The 21,235-nt window shown below is 35.8% G+C and overlaps 1 protein-coding gene across 1 annotated transcript in view; it reads left to right on the forward strand.

Annotated features, from left to right (window-relative positions):
- The first annotated feature begins 608 nt into the window (after positions 1-608).
- The window catches only part of SPAG1 (sperm associated antigen 1), a 36,041-nt gene continuing 15,414 nt past the window's right edge, over positions 609-21,235 (forward strand). The window contains exons 1-11 of the mRNA XM_062490521.1: positions 609-964; positions 1,481-1,640; positions 1,963-2,088; positions 6,700-6,767; positions 8,608-8,726; positions 9,193-9,298; positions 11,385-11,515; positions 12,132-12,238; positions 14,641-14,803; positions 18,753-19,175; positions 19,520-19,619. Of these exons, the coding sequence (XP_062346505.1) occupies positions 825-964; positions 1,481-1,640; positions 1,963-2,088; positions 6,700-6,767; positions 8,608-8,726; positions 9,193-9,298; positions 11,385-11,515; positions 12,132-12,238; positions 14,641-14,803; positions 18,753-19,175; positions 19,520-19,619 (1,643 nt within the window). The 5' untranslated portion in view covers positions 609-824. The remainder of the gene's footprint in view (positions 965-1,480; positions 1,641-1,962; positions 2,089-6,699; positions 6,768-8,607; positions 8,727-9,192; positions 9,299-11,384; positions 11,516-12,131; positions 12,239-14,640; positions 14,804-18,752; positions 19,176-19,519; positions 19,620-21,235) is intronic.

A 21,235-nucleotide genomic window follows, 5' to 3' on the forward strand; every position in this document is an offset into this window, starting at 1 on the left:
TATGACCTGTTATTAGTTAAGTGGTACTGCATTGTAAACATTTTTGTGTAACTACAAATTAGTGTGTGTAATTGTGCAAGACACTGCAACACAATTATTTTAATTTAGCTAGTTGCCCTTATTTAATTTCTTAAAAATTAACTGATTGCTTCATGCACTATTAAAAAAGAAAAACGGGGGGGAAAGAATTTCAGCTCTATAGAGCTTGTGATCAAAACAGAAAAAGATGCAGATGAGCAAATCAAAGGTACAGGGAGACAGAAATGTCCCATTTGAATCCCTCATTTCACCAGTTAGATTTACTGGAAAAGATTCAGATTAGTGTTGTAATATAATCAGAGACCCAGCAAATGCATTTAGTGAGGAAAGAAAATTGAATTTATTTTGTCTACAGAGAAGCCAAGGATTTTCATTCTTTTAGATACACTACACTGGTTAATGTCTTCCCTCTGAAAAAAGAAGTGTCCTTCACTATTTTCACTTCCATGCTTGTAGCACTTGGTTAAAACATGTATGTGTTAAATAAAAAAGAGAATGTGGTAGACAAAAATTGGCAGTTTTTCTTTAAGCGGGCTTTCTGAATTGTTCTGATTTGCAGAAGCAGTAGAGTTGCATAGTCTTACAAAGCATATTTCATGCTTCTGTCAGTCTCTTGTCAAGGACAGTTCATGTGATCAGGCCTTCAAATCTGCTATTTTTTTCTTTTATAGGTCTGGTTGCATTAGAGTGGAGTGTGATTAGGTTTATTCCTTATGTTGGCTTTACTTCAAAATTTAACTGGAAACTTACAGAATCACTTTTTTTTTTCTTTTTAATATTTAGTTATGGGTGATGAGTCAGTACCGTATTTGCTGGGGGAAGGAACCACTAAAACATACCAAATACCTATTAGTCATCTGGACTACAAATTCATTGAAAAATGCACAGATGTTAAGCACCTGGAAAAGATTCTCAGGGTATTAAGGTAATTTTTTTTACCTTCATTAATAATTATATTCCTGTTCTGTAAAATTTTAGGGAGCCCTTTTCTATTTGTCTGAACCGGTCTGTGACTTTCTAATTTAAAATTAAAATATGAAGTTAAAGTAATCATGCTAAAAGTGTCCCAGTGGTAACACTAGAAATCCAAGTCCTTTTTTAACCATCCAAAAGGTTTGACTAACTCAATGCTAGGTTTGTTGAAATGCTACCACTCTATTTTGTTTCTCTCATGATCCATGTTCCCTAACTAGCAATTTCAGATGCCACACCTGTTTAATTTTTGCTGTGACACAAGTGTCTTTTTTATGAGCATCTTGGTGATAATTTTGTACTGTGTTGACGATTAACTGGAATTTTCTAATAAAAATATTATTAGATGATAGTAAAATTGGGTTGTAACAGGAAAATAGTCCTCTGCAGGCGCTGTACTGACTGCACATGGAGGATGTGGTGCAGTTTAGTTCTTTTTTGTTAACATTTTTATCTTTGCATTTTAAAGGTCTGGTGAGGAGGGGTGTTACCCTGAACTTACATTGGTTTGTGAAAAGCGTATTGAGTGTTTGGATCCAAGGAGCAGAGCTCTGAGAAAAGAGAAGCCTGCAGCCACAGCTTCTGATTTCACAGCTGAAGAATGGGAGACAATTAATAGTGAACTGATGGTACAGGATCTAATTTATAATGGTCCATAATATAATCACTGTGATGTATTAATCTTTTTGTGACTAAGTAGAATGTAATTATTTGATTAAAAGAGGAAAGGATCAAAGGATTATGTTTAAAATTTGTTTTCTTGCTTAATGTCACTGAACCTTAACTGCCCATTTTTACTCTACAGATTTTTTTTTTTTTGTAGATAACTTTTTATTCAAGAAAGTACTATTGCTCTTTGTCTTAATTGCTTTTCCTCATTAAGAGCAGTGCTTTTCAAGGATGATTGCTCTACTGCCTTAAGGTAAAAATATATTATTTATTTATTTTCAGAGCTGGCTGACAGAAATGAATGAAGATGATAAGAAATCACAGTTCCTGAGAACAGACACACTGAATGAAAGACAAGATAACTTGCCTCCCATTCGTTGTTCCAGCAGCTGCCTTCCTACTAATCAGGTATCTCCAGTTTTTGTGTTAATTATAAGTGTTAATTATAGGTTTTCCTAAAACTGGGAGATTTTATATGAACTTCTAATCATTGTGCCTTTCTTACTAGGTTTATTGTGTAAACCAGAAAATAAAAACCTTTACCCTCCCTTGAAAGAGTCCAATGCTTAAACAAAAATGCTTTCTTAGTACTAAGCACGTGCTTTTTTAGCATGTGTATTGTAATAATATTTTAATTCTGATAAAGAATTCACTGCCAAAGCAGATCTCCTTTAACACCCTTTTATGTTCTTCAGTTTGTATTTCAAAGTACTGCCTAAGCATGTGAACTAGGCTTCTTCTGGATGAAATTGTACCAGATTTTGTCCAGCTGCCAGCAGGCTTTTGCTCCATGGAGCCAGTCAGAAGCCAGTCCAAAATAAACACCCTGAACTCATACAGAGTGGATGTTAGAACCTCTGTAGCAATTGTTTTACTCTATAGCCACTCCTGTATTGGGTAGTGCTGGTATATATGTTGCCTTTGATTGTGTTTATTTTATACCTTGTGTTGATATTCTCACTGCACTTATGCAGCATACTTCCTAATTTAGCCTATAAGTACACTTAACAAATCTTCATGACTACAGAACAAATATTTAAATTTTTTCCCACGTATTAGTTTCCTTACATTTTGGTGGGTTTTTTTTATTTTTTCCATTTATTTATCTGCCTGAAATCAGTTTTGTTTCTGGCCAGCTTTTCTTGCTAATACAAATTCAGTGCTACTGAAGGGATTGGCAGACAAGTAGGTGTGGATGGGATTATTCTGAATTGTCAGGTATTGCTATGGATCAGTTCAGTCTGATTCTCAAAATTTTCTTTGAAATTCTGGGACACTGCTATAGGAAATTCATTGTTCTTTTTGGAGGTTAGTGAGTCAGAAATGTTGCAAAGGGATCCTTACAGGTTATGTAATCTTTCTTACTAATTATTATTTTTCTTGAATAATTATGTATTAATAAATGCCTGATTTTTGTTCTTGTATTGTCAGAAACTACTTCTTATTTTCAGCTGGTGCATAGATGTTGGACCAAGACATTTGGGATAGCTAGGCAGCCTCTGTTATGTGGTATACAAAGAGGCTGGGGATTCCAATGAATTTTTTATAAGTGGTTAGTATTGAGACAAAGATGTGCTTTTGTTTGTTTTGTTGTTTTTTTTTTTTTTTTAATTACATGTACTCTTTCATATTTTGCAATGTATGTTCCTTTTGACTGTCCTGTTTTGCTGAGATGGATTGTACCACTATAGCTTTATCCTTGATTCATGTCCTGTGTAACTGCCAGAACAGAAAATGGTTTAATACCATGTGAACTCAGTAAATCCAGTTTAGAATATAAATATAAAATGATGGAAAGTGTCTTGAAATCTAGGATACACCGTGTTACTAAAGAGGATGTGTTCTCCATTCAAAGACAAAATATTCACTTTTTTTTTTTTTTTGCTCCTCCTTTAAACCATTAAACAGTCTTCAGATCAAATTTTGTTCTTTTGTTCTTCAGCTGTTGTTCTCCCTACAAGGTTTTGGTGTTAGCACTATTACCCATGAAACCTAGGTATAGCTTTATGCTTTGCCTGTGGTATGTAATTTGCATTCCTTATGTCTAAGCAGATGACCTCTGAGAATTGTAACCTGTCCTGGAAGAGAAAAGAAGGGAAGCCTGAAACATTTTATGCAGCAGTACAGTTATATCACTACTAGATCCCTACTGAATAAAAAGAAGCTGTTTGTATAGCATACACTAAATTTATACCTGTAACATGAAATATCAAAAAAATTGAATAATATACATAATCTGCTTTTATTTTTTTTTCTTTCTTTCTGGTAAAGATACGTGTCATCTTACAGTTTTTTAAAATGTTTGGCTAATCAATTGGGAATATAATTATTTTTCAGACTGGTGTCATATAATTTTGTAAGTGGGATCAAGTTTAGATTCATTGTGATAAATTTATCCTCTCAGCTAGAAGTAAAGGCACAAAGCCTTCCTTAATTTTATGTTATTACTTGATTGGAGACTGTTCATCTGATTTGATGCATAAAAAGTTCAGCATTTTCAAATAATCCAGTTCTGGAAATCATTATTGACCTTCAACCAGGGGATTGCACTAGTGGGTACAAATTTGTCAAATGAAAGCATCTTGTTTTTTCTGTAATCAGATTTTATTGCTGATAATATATGTAGGTGTAATTCCAATTTATTACTGATGGTTTATAACTCTGTATAGTGCTTTCTTTTTATTGGTGTGAATCCATGGGGGTGATTTTCCAAAAACGGACTGAAAAAAGAGTAAAATTTATGCAATATCTCTCTCTATAACACAATGTGGGAGTTTCTGTCTTACACACCTGTCACACTGCCTAGTACTGTCTTAACTGTCCACACTGCATAATTATTTTTGCTGCTTCATTTTGTTCAGGAGAGAACTAAAGCATATGTTAAAAGATACTAATATTCAAAAGACTGTGTTGATGGGATTTCAGTATATACTTCTTTGCCAAACATGGTTTTCTAATAATGTTCCAGAAAGATTTGCATCCTCAGATACCTCCTCATGCTACAGCCCAGGGCATGCAAAATGCATACAAGTTTTATGTTATAAAAATCCACTGTGATAGGATCTAAAAGCCTTTGTGTTCTTTTGGATATTCTGATTTAAAAACTAACACTGGTTAGCTGCCATAGAATAGTAATGTTTCAGGCCAGCATATGGGGCCCACAGGAAAACCAAGGCTAAGTTGTGTCACCTGTACTGAAGCCAAAATGTGTGTCCATCTTTGGTGCAGAAAATGTTCAGTGGGCTTCAAACCCTGTGGGATTCATACATTATGAATTATGACAGGAAACATGGCAAGCACAGAGATTTTTTTTTTTTTTTAGTTCTGTGGCATGCACGTGTATGTTTTCAATCAAAATCTCTTGGATGAGATCCTCTGAAATACTACTGATTGAGAAATTCCTGACTCTTTTGAAACCACAGTTTGATTACAATTATTTGAAAGAAATGAGACTTAGAATTTTTAAAAGATTGGATTTTTGAGTCAATGTTTCTTCCTTATTCCTTAAATGTACATGCTATAGTTCCCTCTCTAAGCTGGAATTGCATTGGTATAAGTACCTTATGAGAGTTTCTTCTGAGAGCTGCAGTATTTTTCTCATTTAAATTAAGGACTTCTATTGAAAAAAAATACTTGATATTAATTAAATTAATACATTTGTAATATACACCAGGATGGGTATATAATAACTCATGTTTCAGGAAGGCATATTTAGGAGTTCCCTCCTCTAAACATGTCCTGATCACTAAACATATCTGTCATTTTGTTTCGCTTCCTGAAAGACATAACATTAAGAGTAATTCTGGAGTTATATACTACAAAAATGTGTAACCTAACATTATAGATAGTCAGAAGTGTTTACAGGAAGAGTCACATTTGCATTATGTAAATTGAGGTGTTTACATACAGCTGCAGAAGTATGTCCTTGTTACAGTGTCCCCACTGGTAAAGCAAGTTTAGGAAGCTTCTGGTCATTTTTTTGGTCCACTTTATCACATGCTGAATTGAACTGGTACAGATATTTAAGGATTGTACTGTGATTCTCTATGAGATTGCTTGTTTAAACACAAAAAATTATTCATATGCACCTCTACAAAGAATTGCACTGGTCTAACTCAGTGAATGCTGGATTGCAAGGTGAGAGGAGGACTGAATGGCCAGGACAGGGTAAATGGGAATATTTTGAACTGGCTGTTCCACTGTGAAATACCTGTTTGGAACCACACCTTGCTATTAAGTATTTCGAGTCAACAAGCAGGGTGGAGAATAGAAGAAGAATAGTCTCATGACAGAGTAGAAGAGGTGCCAAAGGTAACAGCTAGGGAAATAAAGTCCATTAGTGTAGGAGATGGGTTGAGATACAAGACAGTCAAATCTGGTTGTCAGAAGTGATTGTTGCAGGAAGGTCCTCAAGATAAATTTTAGGTAAGGCAAGCTTCAATGATGGAGCTTGTCTAAAATCTAAAATGAATGTAGATAATCTTGGAGCTGGCTTTAGTGAAGTGATAAATGGTGAAAAGAAGTCCAGACACTACTTTGAAGTAATTTATTTGCAAATTTGGTGTGAGTGTTCCCAGGACTACCAGAATCTGTTCATTGAATTCTCTTGGAAAAGGGAAGCCTAAAACCAGGTTACTGATTCAATCTCTGTGTCAAACACCTCATCACAAGGCTGGGTTTTCCAAAGAGTGAGTTCTCCCTTGCTATGTTGTAAGGGTGGTTGGGAAGATGGCATCACAAGATACTAATTAGAAAGTTTCACTCAGTGCCTCTGTAATGTGGTAGGACAGCGGGCAAAAAGTGTGAGACCCAGGAGCTCCTTAAATTGCACTTATATATGAAATGCATCAAGATTTTCTTTAAACCAAGATTAATTACATTTTCAAGATTGAGCTGAGATTAGTCACAAGTAGTGTTGGTTGCTAAGAAAATATGTACTGGAGAAACAAAACCAAAAAACCACTGTGAATTCCACTGCAACAAATTGTCTTACAAGATGGCTGTTTGTTTCCTTTTTAGAACAAAAAATTACAAAACAAACAAAGAAGCAAGAAAAACATACCACGGGATTACAGTGAATGGGACAAGTATGTTAAATCCCTTATATTTCAGTTTTTAATAAATCTTACTTATTTTTTTAACAAGGAAACACAGTTGATGTATTTTGCAGGAGCATAGTATTAGGGTTGGCATTTTAGGGAACTGTAACACTGATGGAACTGGTTTTTCTTAATATTCTGTTTAAATGCAAATGGCACATTGTGTGTTAACAGCTGAGAACAAGTTAGTCTGTACTTCTGTACAAGCTCTGTGAAATATAGTAAATCAGCAGAAAAATAAAATTGATTACTTAGTTGCTGAGATTTTTGAAAACAGTTCTAGGGTTATTTAACATAGACTTACAGACATAGACTTCTCTATATCTAAAGCCACATTGAAAACAAAATTGATGAATACTTATTCCTGCACTGAGCCCCACTAACATCAAAGAATGAGCTTTAGGCAGTGCATCAGTTTACTCAGAGGCAATTGAACTTAATAGAGGTTTAGACAGTAACTATTTTAGAATGGATGGAGCTCTGATACAAAGACACTCTGCATCATGTAATGGTGCTGCATCACCCTCTCAAGTTACATGACATGTTGATGCCCACATTGTTGAACACAGAAATCAAAAAGCATATACTTGTGCTGTACATAGTAGAAGCTTTTCTGTAGTTCCTGAAATTTGGAATATAATGCTGTAGAATCGGAGTGAGGAGGCGCAAGTTTCCAGTGCAGTACATGGGGATATTGTGGGGTTTGGGTAATGAAACTATACCCCAAAGCCCTTACAAAAACCCTGTTCTGTGTAAATTTTGCAAATCAGTAATTTTCATGCATGTGTCTTTCAGAAACTGGTGCCTTTCTGCTCAAATGTGGACCAAAAAAATAGGTTATAAAAATAATTTCTGGAACATTTTATTCTTTCATTCATTTATTCTTTACTCTTGCTACTGTATCTTTCCAAAGTAATTGTACAGATTTTGTTTACATATTTATGTGCACAATCTTTAAGTGCTTTAACGTGCTGATACTAGTACAGGTTGTAAATTTTCCCATATAGTGTATTTATTTTGGATTATGAGTACACTGAAACAGTTGTTTGAAAGACATTTTCCAATTTAAAGCATATCATGTTTTTGAAATGTTTTGAGGATGATTTCAAAACTTTCAAATAATTGTTTAGGCAATTTCTAAACAAAATGTTTCACTTCTTATTTTAAAAGCATTTATTTGAATGTGGGCAATTTATAATAAATAGGTAAAAGTAAGCTAGCAAAAGATCAGATTCAAAATAGAGAACAATTAGGGTTTTGTGAAAAGGTTTTGAGTTGGATAAATTTTTAAAATAATATCTTGATTTCAGAAATAAATTATTCATATTGTCAAGATTATTCTGAAGAGGTTATTTTTCATTACACCCTACAAAAAAAAGCAGTAAGAATAATATTTCTGTATAGTGTAGGAATTGATTATTACTATATTTATTTTTTAACAGTACTATGGCAGCAATATTTCTTTGATATACGTTCCAACACTGTTTTCAAAAGCTGCTTCAGAGTAGCTTTCAAAGTGTCTGAGACTACTTATCTCAAGTTTACTGTATAAATTACTTTGAAGCTGTTTCTTAGTTATTTTGGCAGAGGTTAATAGGGATGGTTGACAGGGCTGGGATGGAGTCTGATGATACTGTTTCTTAAATTTTACCTGGTTTTTTGGGAAGATGGTGAGGAGGTGAGGCAGAGATATTTCTTGGTTACCAATTGTTGAGCACAGCCTGTATCTCTTTTCCTTTGGTTTATAATGAAAATACAGTATGCCTTTATATCAGCTGAGGAGTCTTGTTATGCAGCATTACTGAATTTGTCATTTTGTTAACTAAAGGTTCGATGTAGAAAAAGAATGTTCTAAAATTGATGAAGACTGTGAAGAAAGCAACTCAAATGCAAGGCTCTTCAGTAGGACAAGTTTACCTGTAATTGAAAAGAAAATTGACACAACTGGTAATGTTATAGAAACATAATTTTTCTTAGCTGTAATACTATGTTGTAGTGTGTGAATATTAATTAAAGAAGTGAATCATAGAGTTAAAGTACCTTTAATTTTCAGCCCCTAGAGATGCTAAATGTTGTTAGATCATCAAGTGAGCTTGAAGACATGTTTGAAAAAATCTCATCTTGCTTAATAAGCAGTAAGAATGCTTGTTTAGTTGATAGCAGTAGGTAAAGAAGTAAAGCATACAAATGAATGTTAGCGGTTAGCCAAATGCTTTTTTCTTGCACGTTGAATTGTATGCCTATCAGAATAAGTTAGTGTTTCATTACAGAAAATAAAATACAAATTTGTCTTTTAGCAAGCCATTAGCTTTTTAAAAATGCAGACTGTGAGATTAAAAGTATTTTATCTGACTGTTTTGGTTACGTCTGTGCAAGTTGCTAGTTGATGTTGTGTAGAAATATTTTTTGCTAGGAATGACAAAGAGAGAGAAAATTTTTATTGCTGCTCGTGAAAAAGAAAAGGGCAATGAAGCTTTTGCCACTGGTGATTATGTGGAAGCACTGACATATTACACTCGGTGAGTAAATACTGTCGAGTTCCTTTATTTCAAATGACTCTTACTTGTGAATGTTGTTTTTAGACCAATGTAATTGAAACAACTTCTTACTGAAGCAACTAGTGACAATTAGATTATTTTCAAAAGGGCAGAAAGATTTGACAGAAGAATATTTTAAGCACTGATCCGTCCTGATATCAATTTTTATTTGTCAGAAGAGAAGGGGCTAGATAGTGATGGAATGCAATCTGCAGGTGTCACAAACTTGCTCAGATTTTTTAAACCATTGAAATGCAAGGGCGTGTTTATAAAAATTAAAGGATAATCAGAGTGTTGAGAAACTAAACAATTACAAATGCAGTTTAACTCTGTGCTTTGAAATTGTGAAGACTTTTAAAAAAAGAGAAATCTGAAGTGTCAGAGTTGTCATTTAGAAATTTAGAGTACATGGGAATCTTGGGGTATTAATTACCAATGTAAATGGTGGGCAATAATATGACACTGCTGTGAGATGAAACGTGAAGATACTTAATGAGCTATGATATTGTGATAAAACCTTGAAAAAAATCTGAGAATGTTAATGAATTTGTGGTCAGTGCAGATAAGTATGGAGAAAATAATGAATAGAAACAGTGTGGAACAGCAATAAAATAAATATTTAACAGGTTTATGTTTAGGAAGTATCATTCCCATTGTCATTGAAGGATGCAAAGTTTTGTAGAGGTTGCTTATACAGATAGATATGTGTGTATGGGGGTGTGTGTGTGTTTAAGCACACTTGTAATGATATTCATGGAGCACAACCTGCTTAACTGAGGCATCTGATGTGTGATTTTTTTTCTTTTGTTCTTGACTTGCAGCCTTAAGATCTTTCTTGTTTTGTTTGGGTTTTATACACAAACATAAAAAAGGTCTGTAGCTGTATTTCATATGCAATAAATAAAATACAAATATATAATATAAAAATAAGTAAAAATGTCTGCTTTTGGAACATAATTAAGTTACTAATTACTAAGGATAGGCAGAATCCTTTCTAATGGAGAGTTTTTCCATTTTTGATCCAAATGGGGCTTTGTATGCCTTCTGAAATGTTTTAGTGACACCACACTGTTCTAACTGCTCACTTTTCTAATCCTATCTGTAATGTGTTTTTTTAGAGTTACAAATATTTAAGTAAAATATTTTGGAGTGAATTGTAGAATGGAAACTGTGGAGTTTGACCTCTTACCTATTGGCTTTCTTGACTTGTCACTTGCCTGTTCCTCTTGTATGAAGTCAAACCTTGAGACACTGAATCACTGCTTTGACTGAAATGCATCTCCTCTTCTTCCTCACCTCCTACCCTTTCTAAAGAGCATGCACAGATTATCCCACTGGGATCATAGCTGCATTGAACTTTTACTCTTGTTTCCCATGTGTTGACCATTTGTGGACAAGCATTTGAGATTGTTCTTCAACCGTGTTTTTTTTCACAAGGAAAGTGTGACTCCATTGCAGTGTGATGTCCCCCTGGCACTTTCACTGCTACTTTTTCCAGTGAACACAGTTTAGGGTCTTCCTTGCAACATCAGCAAGGTTGTTGGCCAAGATTCCCTTACAGAATTTTTTTATGTGCCTCCTAGCTGTCCTTATTCCTCAGACCTGATCCTGTTGTTACAGAAGCTAAAGCCCTACCTACAATACCAGCCCTGCAGCCACACATTGACCTGGACACTTCATCCACTGCTACCTAAGTCTTTCCATTTTACCCACCACCATGCTTTTCGTTATAATCCCCAGAGCTGTGTAGTTACTCTTCATCTCTCAGAGGTTCCATTTGGCAGTTTTTTTGGAGTCTACATGGATGGCAGGAGGAGATAGCAGTCTAAGTGACAGACGAGCCATAGTGTCTCCTCTGCAACATTTCAGGTCTAAGTCCTGGCAAGCAAGAGGCCTCTGAGAACAGTAAATCTAGTTGGTAGATGATTGCCTGTGGTCTTACAGGAGGGAGTCTAGAATACCAGTATTAATATTGCTGTAGTACTGTTTTCGGCTTCCATTAGTGAAGTATTTCTAGATCCAGGTTTTCTAACTGACTCTAACATGATCAATATTCCCTTTCTGTTAGGAGTATATCAGTAATACCAACTGCAGCTGTGTATAATAACAAAGCTCAAGCAGAAATCAAACTTCAGGATTGGGGCAGTGCTTTGCAGGATTGTGAGAAGGTACTAGATATGGAACCTGGCAACATAAAAGGTAAAGTAGAAAATAAAATTTCAATATATTTTTTTACCTCTAGCAAATAAAATGGTACATGATGTCAGTTGACTTAACTGAGCTTTAGATCAGGTCTAAGTACAAAAAAGGAAACAGCATAGCTCCCCAATGCAATTTTAATGGTTCTCTGGGGATTAGTGAAGTTTTATGCAGTTCATCCTGTTTATCTGTAATGGGAATTCCTACATGGCAGCATGTTTTTCATGTGATAACTATAAGCACTCTTGTATTTGTGCAGTGTTTTCGTAATACCCACACTGAATTATAAATTAAAAATCTAAAAGTGACATGAAAACAATCAAAGTTGTTGGTTTATTTCTTTCTGAAGTTAAGGACTTGAATGTAGCTAACTGTATTTGGGTGGATGGGGAAAATTTGAAAACTATGAAAAGGTGCTTCACAATTCATGATTGCTACCTCAAAAGACGATAAATAAATTGCATAATTAAAAATCATCAAGAAAACAGTTGTTACTAATATAGAAGTAAGTACAGGCTTTCAAAAACTGCATAACTGCAATATGTCTAGAAAAGTAGTCTATTTTTATTCACTTTATACTTTAAATGCATAAATAATACACTTTGTTCTTTTGTAGCTTTGATGCGTCGTGCCACTGTACACAGTCATCTGCAGAATTACCAGGCAGCTATAGAGGATCTGAATAAAGTGTTGTCTGTTGAACCAGAAAACTCTATGGCTAAGGTAAAGATCAGTGAGTTGAATATGGCCAGAAAGAATTTGCATGCAATTGTAGCATGAAGTGAGTACAGTTCATGTTGTCTCATGTAACTATGACTTTTGAGGACACACTTGATCTGTTGTGCTGTTGATCAGCTTCCCGAGGCTGCATGTGGTGGAAGCTGAATGTGGCTACATCTTCTGTTCAGGACTTGATTGTGAGGAAAAGTCTTCTCCATTAATGTAATTTATTTTTCAAAACATTTTCTGCTGAACGTGCTTGAAGTATTAGTGTCTTGATGATCAAAGCTATTTGGAAATTTCCCTTGAAAAAATCCATTTAAATAGGTGCATTTAAGTTTGAATACATAATGAGGAGAAAAATTCAACAGAGATGCCAAGCTTTTGTTGTTACAGTGGTAAAGTTAACCCAAAAGGTGAAGACCTGGATTCTGTCCTTGCTTCAGTGTGTTGTTATAAATCTTCATTTCTCATCTCCAGGGAAGAATGAAAAACCTTTCATACCTTCTGATAAATCTGGACCCTTCATAAACAACTTTGGATCAAAGAAAGACAGATGCTTTATTTGAAAATCAAGGTCAGGATGGGGTCCTCATACTGTTATTACTTTGGCTATTTTAGGAGAGGATTGGTTTGTGTCCTTTCATTGGTGTCTTAGGGTGTTTTGCAGGTTAGAACAGTCCTTTCATTTGGACTCTGTGTCCTAAGAATCTTCAGTAAAAGGCAGTTCTGATAGTCAGCTTCTCATTGTATGTTAATTATGAGTCCATCAATGTACTACCCTCCCACTCTTTTTACATATGACTTCTGGATGCTGTGCAATTGTCCCAACTTCTGACTTCTGTCCAGCTCTTGTTGGTGGCATACCATAAGCTGCTAGCAGCTTGTTTATTGCTGTTTTTTTTCTGTGGAGTTATTTGTTACTATTGCTTGAATCAGAGAAAGTGGTATAGAGAAAGTGACTCTTGTATCAAATTCACCATATACAGCATTTATCCCTTTTAGGGTGTTCCTGGAGCTAGGTTCCTGTCCAGAATACTTCCTGAGTTTCATATCAACCAAGGAATGACCTGTCTCTAGATTTGAGTTCTAGAAGAGATTTTGGTCTTTTATGTTTACAAGACTGAATAGCTAAATAGTTTGTGAGTCTGTCATGACAAACTCTACAACAGTCTTTATGAAAAGATGTGTCAGATAGGCTGTGCTAAGACTTCACATAATACCAGACATAGTTAGTCACTCATTTTTATTACTCTTCCATTACTTGCTTTGCCAAGTAGTGCCTTTGTAGCTGAAAGCAGATGTCTCTCCTTTGTCCTTATCTGTGCCAGCTATTATGACTTGGCTGGCACATCTAGAAATGACAAGTGCTTGGCAAGGCATTTTTTCAATTTTCTCATTGTTTGGAGGAGCCTCAAACCCCTGTTAGGCTAAACATGAATGTATGGAACATATGCAGAGTGCATGTTCATATCCAGAATCACTAATACAAAAGTGCATTGGTTGTCAGTAACTGGAATTCTCTAAGGTAGTTTGTCCATGTGAATCTTTGCTTGATCTTGTTCCTACCTTTTTCTTGAGACAGGAAGTACAGAGAGCATTTTCTTGCCCAGCATTGAATTACGTTCAGAATACCACATAATGCTGGGTGTGTCTTACTCTGCTCTGAAAGCATGAAGTGATTTAGTGGTTTATGGGTTACAGTGATAGTGTTGGGTTAACAGTTGGACTTGATCTTAAAGGTCTCTTCCAACCCTGATGATTCCAAGTGCAGTTAAAGGGTTTCTTTTATGTAATAGGAAAATGTTATGGAATAAGAAACTGTTTGATTATCTAATTGCAGTTCTTACAAGAGGAGCAAACCATTATCATTATTCAACAGTGTTCTTCTGCCACACTGTTAAGAGACTGTTGTCTCTGGGTTCTAGTTCTCTCAGGTTATATTTCTCCATTAGATATCCATCTGATATCAGATTCTCCATAGCATAAATTTTGATTCTGATTTTAGGCTTTTTTTGAGATTCTAGGGAACCTGTTTTCCACTTCTCTTCTTAGTAGACCATGACAGATCTCACAATCATAAATCTACTTTTTTTTCCTTTGAATTTAGGATTTTTTTTTTTGATAAGCAGTGCATTTAAGAAAAGTATGTATTTATTTATGTGATATCTTCACACAAAGATGTGAAGATACCTTGTGTCTGTCTTTTGTGAGAGAGACAGAAATTGACTATTGATCTTGGTTTGATGCTGACTCATGGAAAATTCACATTTATTTGCTGTCTTTTTATATTGGCAACATTTATCTTGGTAATTCAGGATCTTACATGGATTATTTAACAGAATGTATTTGCTGTACATAAATTGTAATTTATATACATATTGCTGTTTTTTTCTCTATTGTAGAAAAGTCTGCTAGAGATTGAAGAGAAACTGAAAGGTTTAAAGCCTGTATCTGAGCCTCAAGGCAAAGGAAAAAAGATACTTATTGAAGAGATAGAGGATTCAGAAAGTGGTGAAGGAAAAGGGGAAAATACAGAAGAATGTGAAAGACGTGGTGGAGATAAAAGTAATGTCTTATAATTTCCTATTTTATTTTAACCCAAGGAAAAAGTTGTTGTCTTTAAGATTGTAATGTTTATTCACACAATTCTTCCATATTTTCTTGCAAAGAATTTTGCCTGTTCAAAGACTAAACTTACATTGACTACTTAAAGTAGATCTGAGTGTGAAATCTAGAATCCAGTTTTATTACACATCTTTGTAATTCTTTCTAGAATGGGCATAACAGATACAAATGGAAAATGTTGCTATAAATCACCTACTTCCCTGTGCCCTGTGTAATTTTACACCTGTCCTTTGATGTGGACCCCGTTAAAAATTTCTTCCGGTGAGAGAACATTTTGTGCTCCTGAGATCTTTCTCTCACACAGCTTTCCTGCCTTCCCACCAGCACATTTTTCTTTTGCATTTTTCTTCCCATGCTTGCATCAAAGGGTGTAAAAATGATCAAGTATAATTTGTCAACATCTATAATTATTTTTGTTGTTTGTTTTGGAAACTATTTTTTTATTGTAAGAGCTCATCTCTGTGCTGTGGAAGTTCGTATTAGAGGTACACAACATGTAATTCTTGTACTGGATGTAGTTTACAAAGCAGTTGAAGTGTATCTCCCATTCCTGCATTAGTGTGCGATTAACTGCAAGGCTCTTGGGATGAGGTCACTGGCATAATCAGAATCCATGGCTTGCAGGAGGAGGTGAGGCAGCAGGGGCTAGGAAGGCTTGCATTGGCAGGTTGCTTTTAGATTCAGCTGCATGGCTGGCCTCCAGCCTGCAACAGAATAACATCCCCAGGCTGATTGTGCCCTTCTCCTTTCTGTTAGTTATGTTGGTTCTTTAAGGTATTGTGGCTTGACAGCTGTGACTTTTACATTTTCTGTATTTTATCTTGAAACTAAATCAGTCTCTGGGTTTTGCAGCTTAATCATGAATGTTGGACTGTAGATGTGTGATACAATCATGTATCATTGGCACACAAGATTAGGGAAAATACATTTTTCCACATCAGTTGGTGTCTACCAAATATCCTGAGCTAAAACCTTGGAAGAAAGGGTGCATCATGTCCCTGGCCTTAAATGTCTCTTCATTTGGGGTTATTTTCTATTGTGAGCATTCAGATGACTATGTGCCTTCTAGCTCCATAGGAAGAGTTCCATTCTGTTGATGAAAGGTTAGGCCTTTAAACATAGGGAAGATTGTCAACTGACGCCAATGGCATATGTGTTCCTGTGATACACATAAGTATTTCTGAGATTTAAGTGGCAAGCATTTTCATAGATTACTCTGTATTTTCTTGTACAACTGGAAACAAATATGAACTCAGTTCAGTTAATGAATAAAAATGTTCTGTGAACCTAACAGCAATCAGTAGACTAAACATCTAGTCCTGTAATCACAGGCAGTCCTGTAGTCCATGTAGTCCTGTCATATAGTCACATTTATTTCACATTCCAGTTGGTAAGCCTAATGCATTCCTTACTAAACTTGCAATTTAGAGATTGGGAAAAAAATCAAAATATTTTTTGTTTTCTTTAGGGCTGATGAGTTGATTTCTGAACTTTGAACAAAACAGTCTAAATAAGAGTGCAGTCTCTCTTAATCCTCTGTTTAACTGAAAGCAAAAGTAAATAGAGCCTTTTCTGTACAATGGAAATGGAAAATTGCTTGCATCTTTGAGACTAAAAATCAGTATTCAGGCACTGCAAAATTTAAAAATCATGTATGTGCTTGGTATTAGCATCTGGTATTTTGACATGTTTCTAGAAGTTATAACCTCTCGTGATAAATACAGTTTAAAGATAAATAGATAAATTTTAAATAGCCCCTTTTAATTATGACAAATTTGTTGAGCTGTGTGGTATTGGACTATACAATATTAGAGAATATTACATGTTATATTATTGTATATTATATAATATTAAACACTCCCCAGACTTCAGATATTCCTGTTAAAACATTCAGTGGGATTTTTTTTTAGTTTTATGATGGTTCTTCCATTTTAAGTTGTTATTTTAATAATAACATAAATTAAAGTTCTTTCTAGTGGGTACTTGTTGTCGTTTTGGTCAAAATTCTGTCCTGACTTTTGAGTACCTTTCTTCAAAATCTCCTAGGAATTTATAATTTGTCTTGACTTTTTTTTTTCCTTAAGCAAAATACAGAAGTATTGATTTTTTTTTTTAGCCTGGAATACTGCTTTTATGAATACATTTCTTTGTAGAGACCAGTACAGGAACATTGTTTTTAAAGACTGAAACTAAAAGACATTGAGAACTACATTTGAGAAGTATAGCTGTACATTTTTTTGCATGCTGTTTACTCAGACCTGAAATATTTAACCAGTTAGTATTACCCAGTAGCTAAGGAAGATAACTAGCTATCAGCATTCCTACTGTGAGGGGGACTCCAGACTCCAAATGCTATAAATGCTTCCTGTTTAATCCAGGACTGGTTCTGTGCACTTCATCTTTAGGAAATTTCCTCCTGTATTCAGGAATTGGACATTATTCGCATTAATAACATGCACATCACGTATTATGTGCCTGCCTTGCTTTTTCTTGGTCTCTAGAAGTTGGGATAGTCTTTGGCAGTGTTTAGCTGTGTTTTGTAAAAGCTCATCCTATCACCTGTGATGTTTAAATTTTTTTTTCTGCTTTGGTGTATGTAAAATGAAAGTATTTTACGTATGTTAAAGAAGTTGTTAATACACTGGTGTCTTCATTCATCTGCCCAGCGAGCCTTTTAGCACCATTCTTCCTAGCAAATAGACTTTAATCGTGTTTCAGTATATTTAGCACCACCAGTTGGATGTGTGGGTGGATGTCTCAAATATAAATAACTTAAGTTTTCCAAAAATGTCTCTGTGGGTAGATTTAGCCTATCATTGTTCCCACTGTGGAGTATGAACTTATTATTAAACATGGTATTTCAAAACAGGGACCTCAGGTAGGCAGGAGAAAATAGAGGATCTGTTGTTTCTACAAATCTTGTGCTTTGCCATCCTGTTCATGTTTGATTTTAGTAACATTTTGTGTGTTTTAAAAAATTCTTTCTTTTCATTCTGGACCATCTAGAGTTCATCCATATTGAGTTAGTGTCAGATGTTTTGTTGAAGTCAGTTGAAAGTGTCATTCCAATATGTGAAAAAAGTCTGTTGGACAGGTAAATAAATCAGGTTAAGGGAAGGGGAAGATAGCATCTCAATAGTACCAAAAGGCAGAGTTGTTCTGTGCTTAATAGTATAGAGAGTCAGGCTCTGCAGAAATCTGTCTTTGAATACTGCGGTGGTAATCTGGTAGGCATTCAGCTGAATATGGAAGATAGAGGTTTTATTATCTAATACTCTTATTCTATTATTTTTCCTAAATTTTGTAATAAATAACAGTGTAAGTGTAATGCTCGCAAGTATACATGAAAGGGTTTTTGACATGTTTAAATTAAATCTTCTTGAGAAGGATTTATCAGCTTTTATCCTGCCTATTCCGTGTTATATTTGAGGAGAGTTTTGTATAACGTTGCTGCTTTGATAGCTTGTGATCTAATTTTAATATGCACGCATTTGATTTGGTCATGGAAGATCAAAACGTCCGTGTTGTAATAGGTGGTATTTAAAGAGTTAATTTCAAGGTGAGCCCTGTACCATTGTGACACCTCAGGACAGGGGTTCCCGTGTGCCCAGCAAGGAGAAATGAGGCTTCCTAGCAATCCCTTCTCAATAACACTGCAGGTTCCTTGTAAGCAGGAGTTTTTGTGTGTCCTGAGCAGTGTTTCTGCGGCAGATAAGCCCCCCTAGCGTTGGGTTGCTGCAGGCTGTGTTCGGTGTCCCTGTGCAGCACCCCCGTCGCGGCAGGCCGATAGTTCGCGCTGATGATGCGGCTCTAACCCGGCTCATTAACGCCCTCGCAGCCTCCGCCGAGCCAGCGACGGCTCCAGCGACAGTGCCAGCCCCAGCGCCAGCCCCAGCGCCAGCCCCAGCGCCAGCCCCAGCTGCAGCCGGGGAGCCCGCGATGGGCAACGCGCACAGAAAGTCCCACGGCAAAGGCAAAGCGCAGGACAGAGACACGCACAAACAGAAAGACTCCGCTGAGAGCGGATCAAAAAAAGGCGCGTCAGAGAAGAAGTCAGAAAAGCATTTGTCGGACCATGAAGGCGAAGTTAATGGCTATTTACGCAGTGATGAGAAGAGTGAAAGCGCCGAAGCTGAGGAGATCTCCAAATCGCATAGAGAGCGGGCTCAGTCGGCTGGTGGTCGCAGTTCTGCTTCACTTCCTCCTACTGCAGCAAAACTAAAAAGTGAAGGAAACGAGTTATTTAAGAGTGGACAGTTTGGAGAGGCTGTACTCAAATACTCGGAAGCAATTGAATATGTCACTGGTCTTGGTGAGTGTAATAATACCTTATGCTTTAAATCTAGAACTGTTTAGATTTTTGACATGAGTTGCCATGCAGTAAATCTTTCATCATTTCAGTAGACAGCAGTTCATGTGACAGAAAATATAGGACAATGAGTGAAAGAATGTTTTAATTTTCGTGGGGTAGAATTGTTGGCATTTATTTATGTTTGAATACTTACATATTCTAGGCGGCATGATAAAAGAAGGCTCTTTACTGTTTTGCAGTGTCAGCAAACGGCTTCACTGCAGTGCAGCTTGGAGTATGCAAATTTTTAATTCTTAAGTGTCATTTCAGCAATACTATTTGATTTTAATTGTAACTTCTTTTAGGAGAACAAAGTCCAGACGATTTAAGTGTCTTATACTCAAACAGAGCAGCATGTTACCTCAAAGAAGGGAACTGCAGTGACTGCATTCAGGATTGTAACAGGTAAATCGAAACCTCCCATGTAGGACAGCAGCATTCCTGGTGATGATTAAACATTTTAACCGATATATTGCTAGTGCTGTTTGAGTCAGAGCTGTATCAATAAAGTCTGATTCTCTGTCTGAATGACAGATATCTTTGTTACATGAACAATCACATGGAAACTAGGAAAGGAATAACTTCTGACTTACTGTCTTACTGTGTAAGGGCAGTTTTTAGGATTACTGTATTCACAGAAATGTCTAGTGGGATTAAAATGTTTAATATAAAAGCAGGCTTACAGTGGAGTTCTGCAGTAACTTACATGTAAAAGCTTTGTTAAGCCAGGTGCTTATCACAGTATTGGAAATTGCTTTTGAGCACATGTATGGTGTACGTGGTCTCTGTTGGTTTGTTGTTTGGTTTGGGGTTTTTTAATATATACTTGACATATTTATAAACAGTAATTACAGCTGTTAAGGAATTGAGCTTAAATCCTTTCTACCTATTGTGGCTTTTAAGGATACTGGAGTTAGAGAAGATCAGACACGTTCAATAACTTTCAAACACTGTGTCCCCCTAAATTATTACTGTATTTTTGATGTTTTGGGGTTTTTTAATATTTCCATAGATTGAGTTTATAGTGCTGAGGTTTTTAAGGTGCAAAAGCGTATGTTAAAAGAATTAGAAATCATATTAATGAATCAGTAGAGTTCTTGGTACAGCAGAACTCTATGGTCAAAAAAGCCCTCCAAAACTGAAAATAAAATATGCATGTGCCTTTGTAGTACAGAGGTGCAAAACATTTAATTTACTGTGTATGTTCTACCTGACAGAATAAGTTCTCTGAAAAAAACTACTCATTAGCAGTATTTTGTTAAAATAGATTCGGGCTCACAGACAGCTGGCCAAGGTGGTGTATTTAAGAACCATCACATTTTTCTGTTCTGGAAGTTGGAAGCATGTAAGCTTTTAGCTGGCATCAGTAATACAGAGGTTTTAGGTTTTGTATTCTTACTAATTAGAAGCTTTTTTTTTTCTTACTATGTAATGATAGTGTCCTTAATGTCATGCATATTTCCGGGATGCACAAGGAGTCAAAATGCTTAGGGGTAGAAATATACAGAGGTAGAAATAATTTAGAGACTGGGAAGCAGTACTGCACACCTGCAAACACATGTAAATTAGGCAATGTCAAATAAATCTTCAGTAGGCAACTCAATACAATAGATGATCTACAAATAAATTATTTGATTTCAAAGTAAAAAACGATGTAGGGTTATTTTAGGAGAAACCTTCCCCCCATGAAGAGTGCTTGGCATTGCAAGAGGTTGCCCAGAGATGCTGGGCAGGGATTCCCTTGGAGGGTTTTCAGGCCCAGCTGTATTAAGCCCCAGGCAACCTGTTCTGATCTTGGAGCTGACTGTATCTGTAGCAGAAAGCTGGGATATCTCAGTCTGGATTGCTTTATGACTTCATGAAATTAAATTGTCTAGACTCAATTTCACTATTTCAAAAGTTTATCTCTCTTCAGCAAGGCTCATTGAAAAGAACGTAGTCTTTGAGAAACAGAGCTTTTGTAGACTGCTTCATATTGCTGGAAAAGTGCATGGTGTTGGAAGGAGTTCTGATTGCACAAT

This window comes from Cinclus cinclus, chromosome 1 (genome assembly GCF_963662255.1).
Source record: "Cinclus cinclus chromosome 1, bCinCin1.1, whole genome shotgun sequence".
NCBI classification, from domain to species: domain Eukaryota; kingdom Metazoa; phylum Chordata; class Aves; order Passeriformes; family Cinclidae; genus Cinclus; species Cinclus cinclus.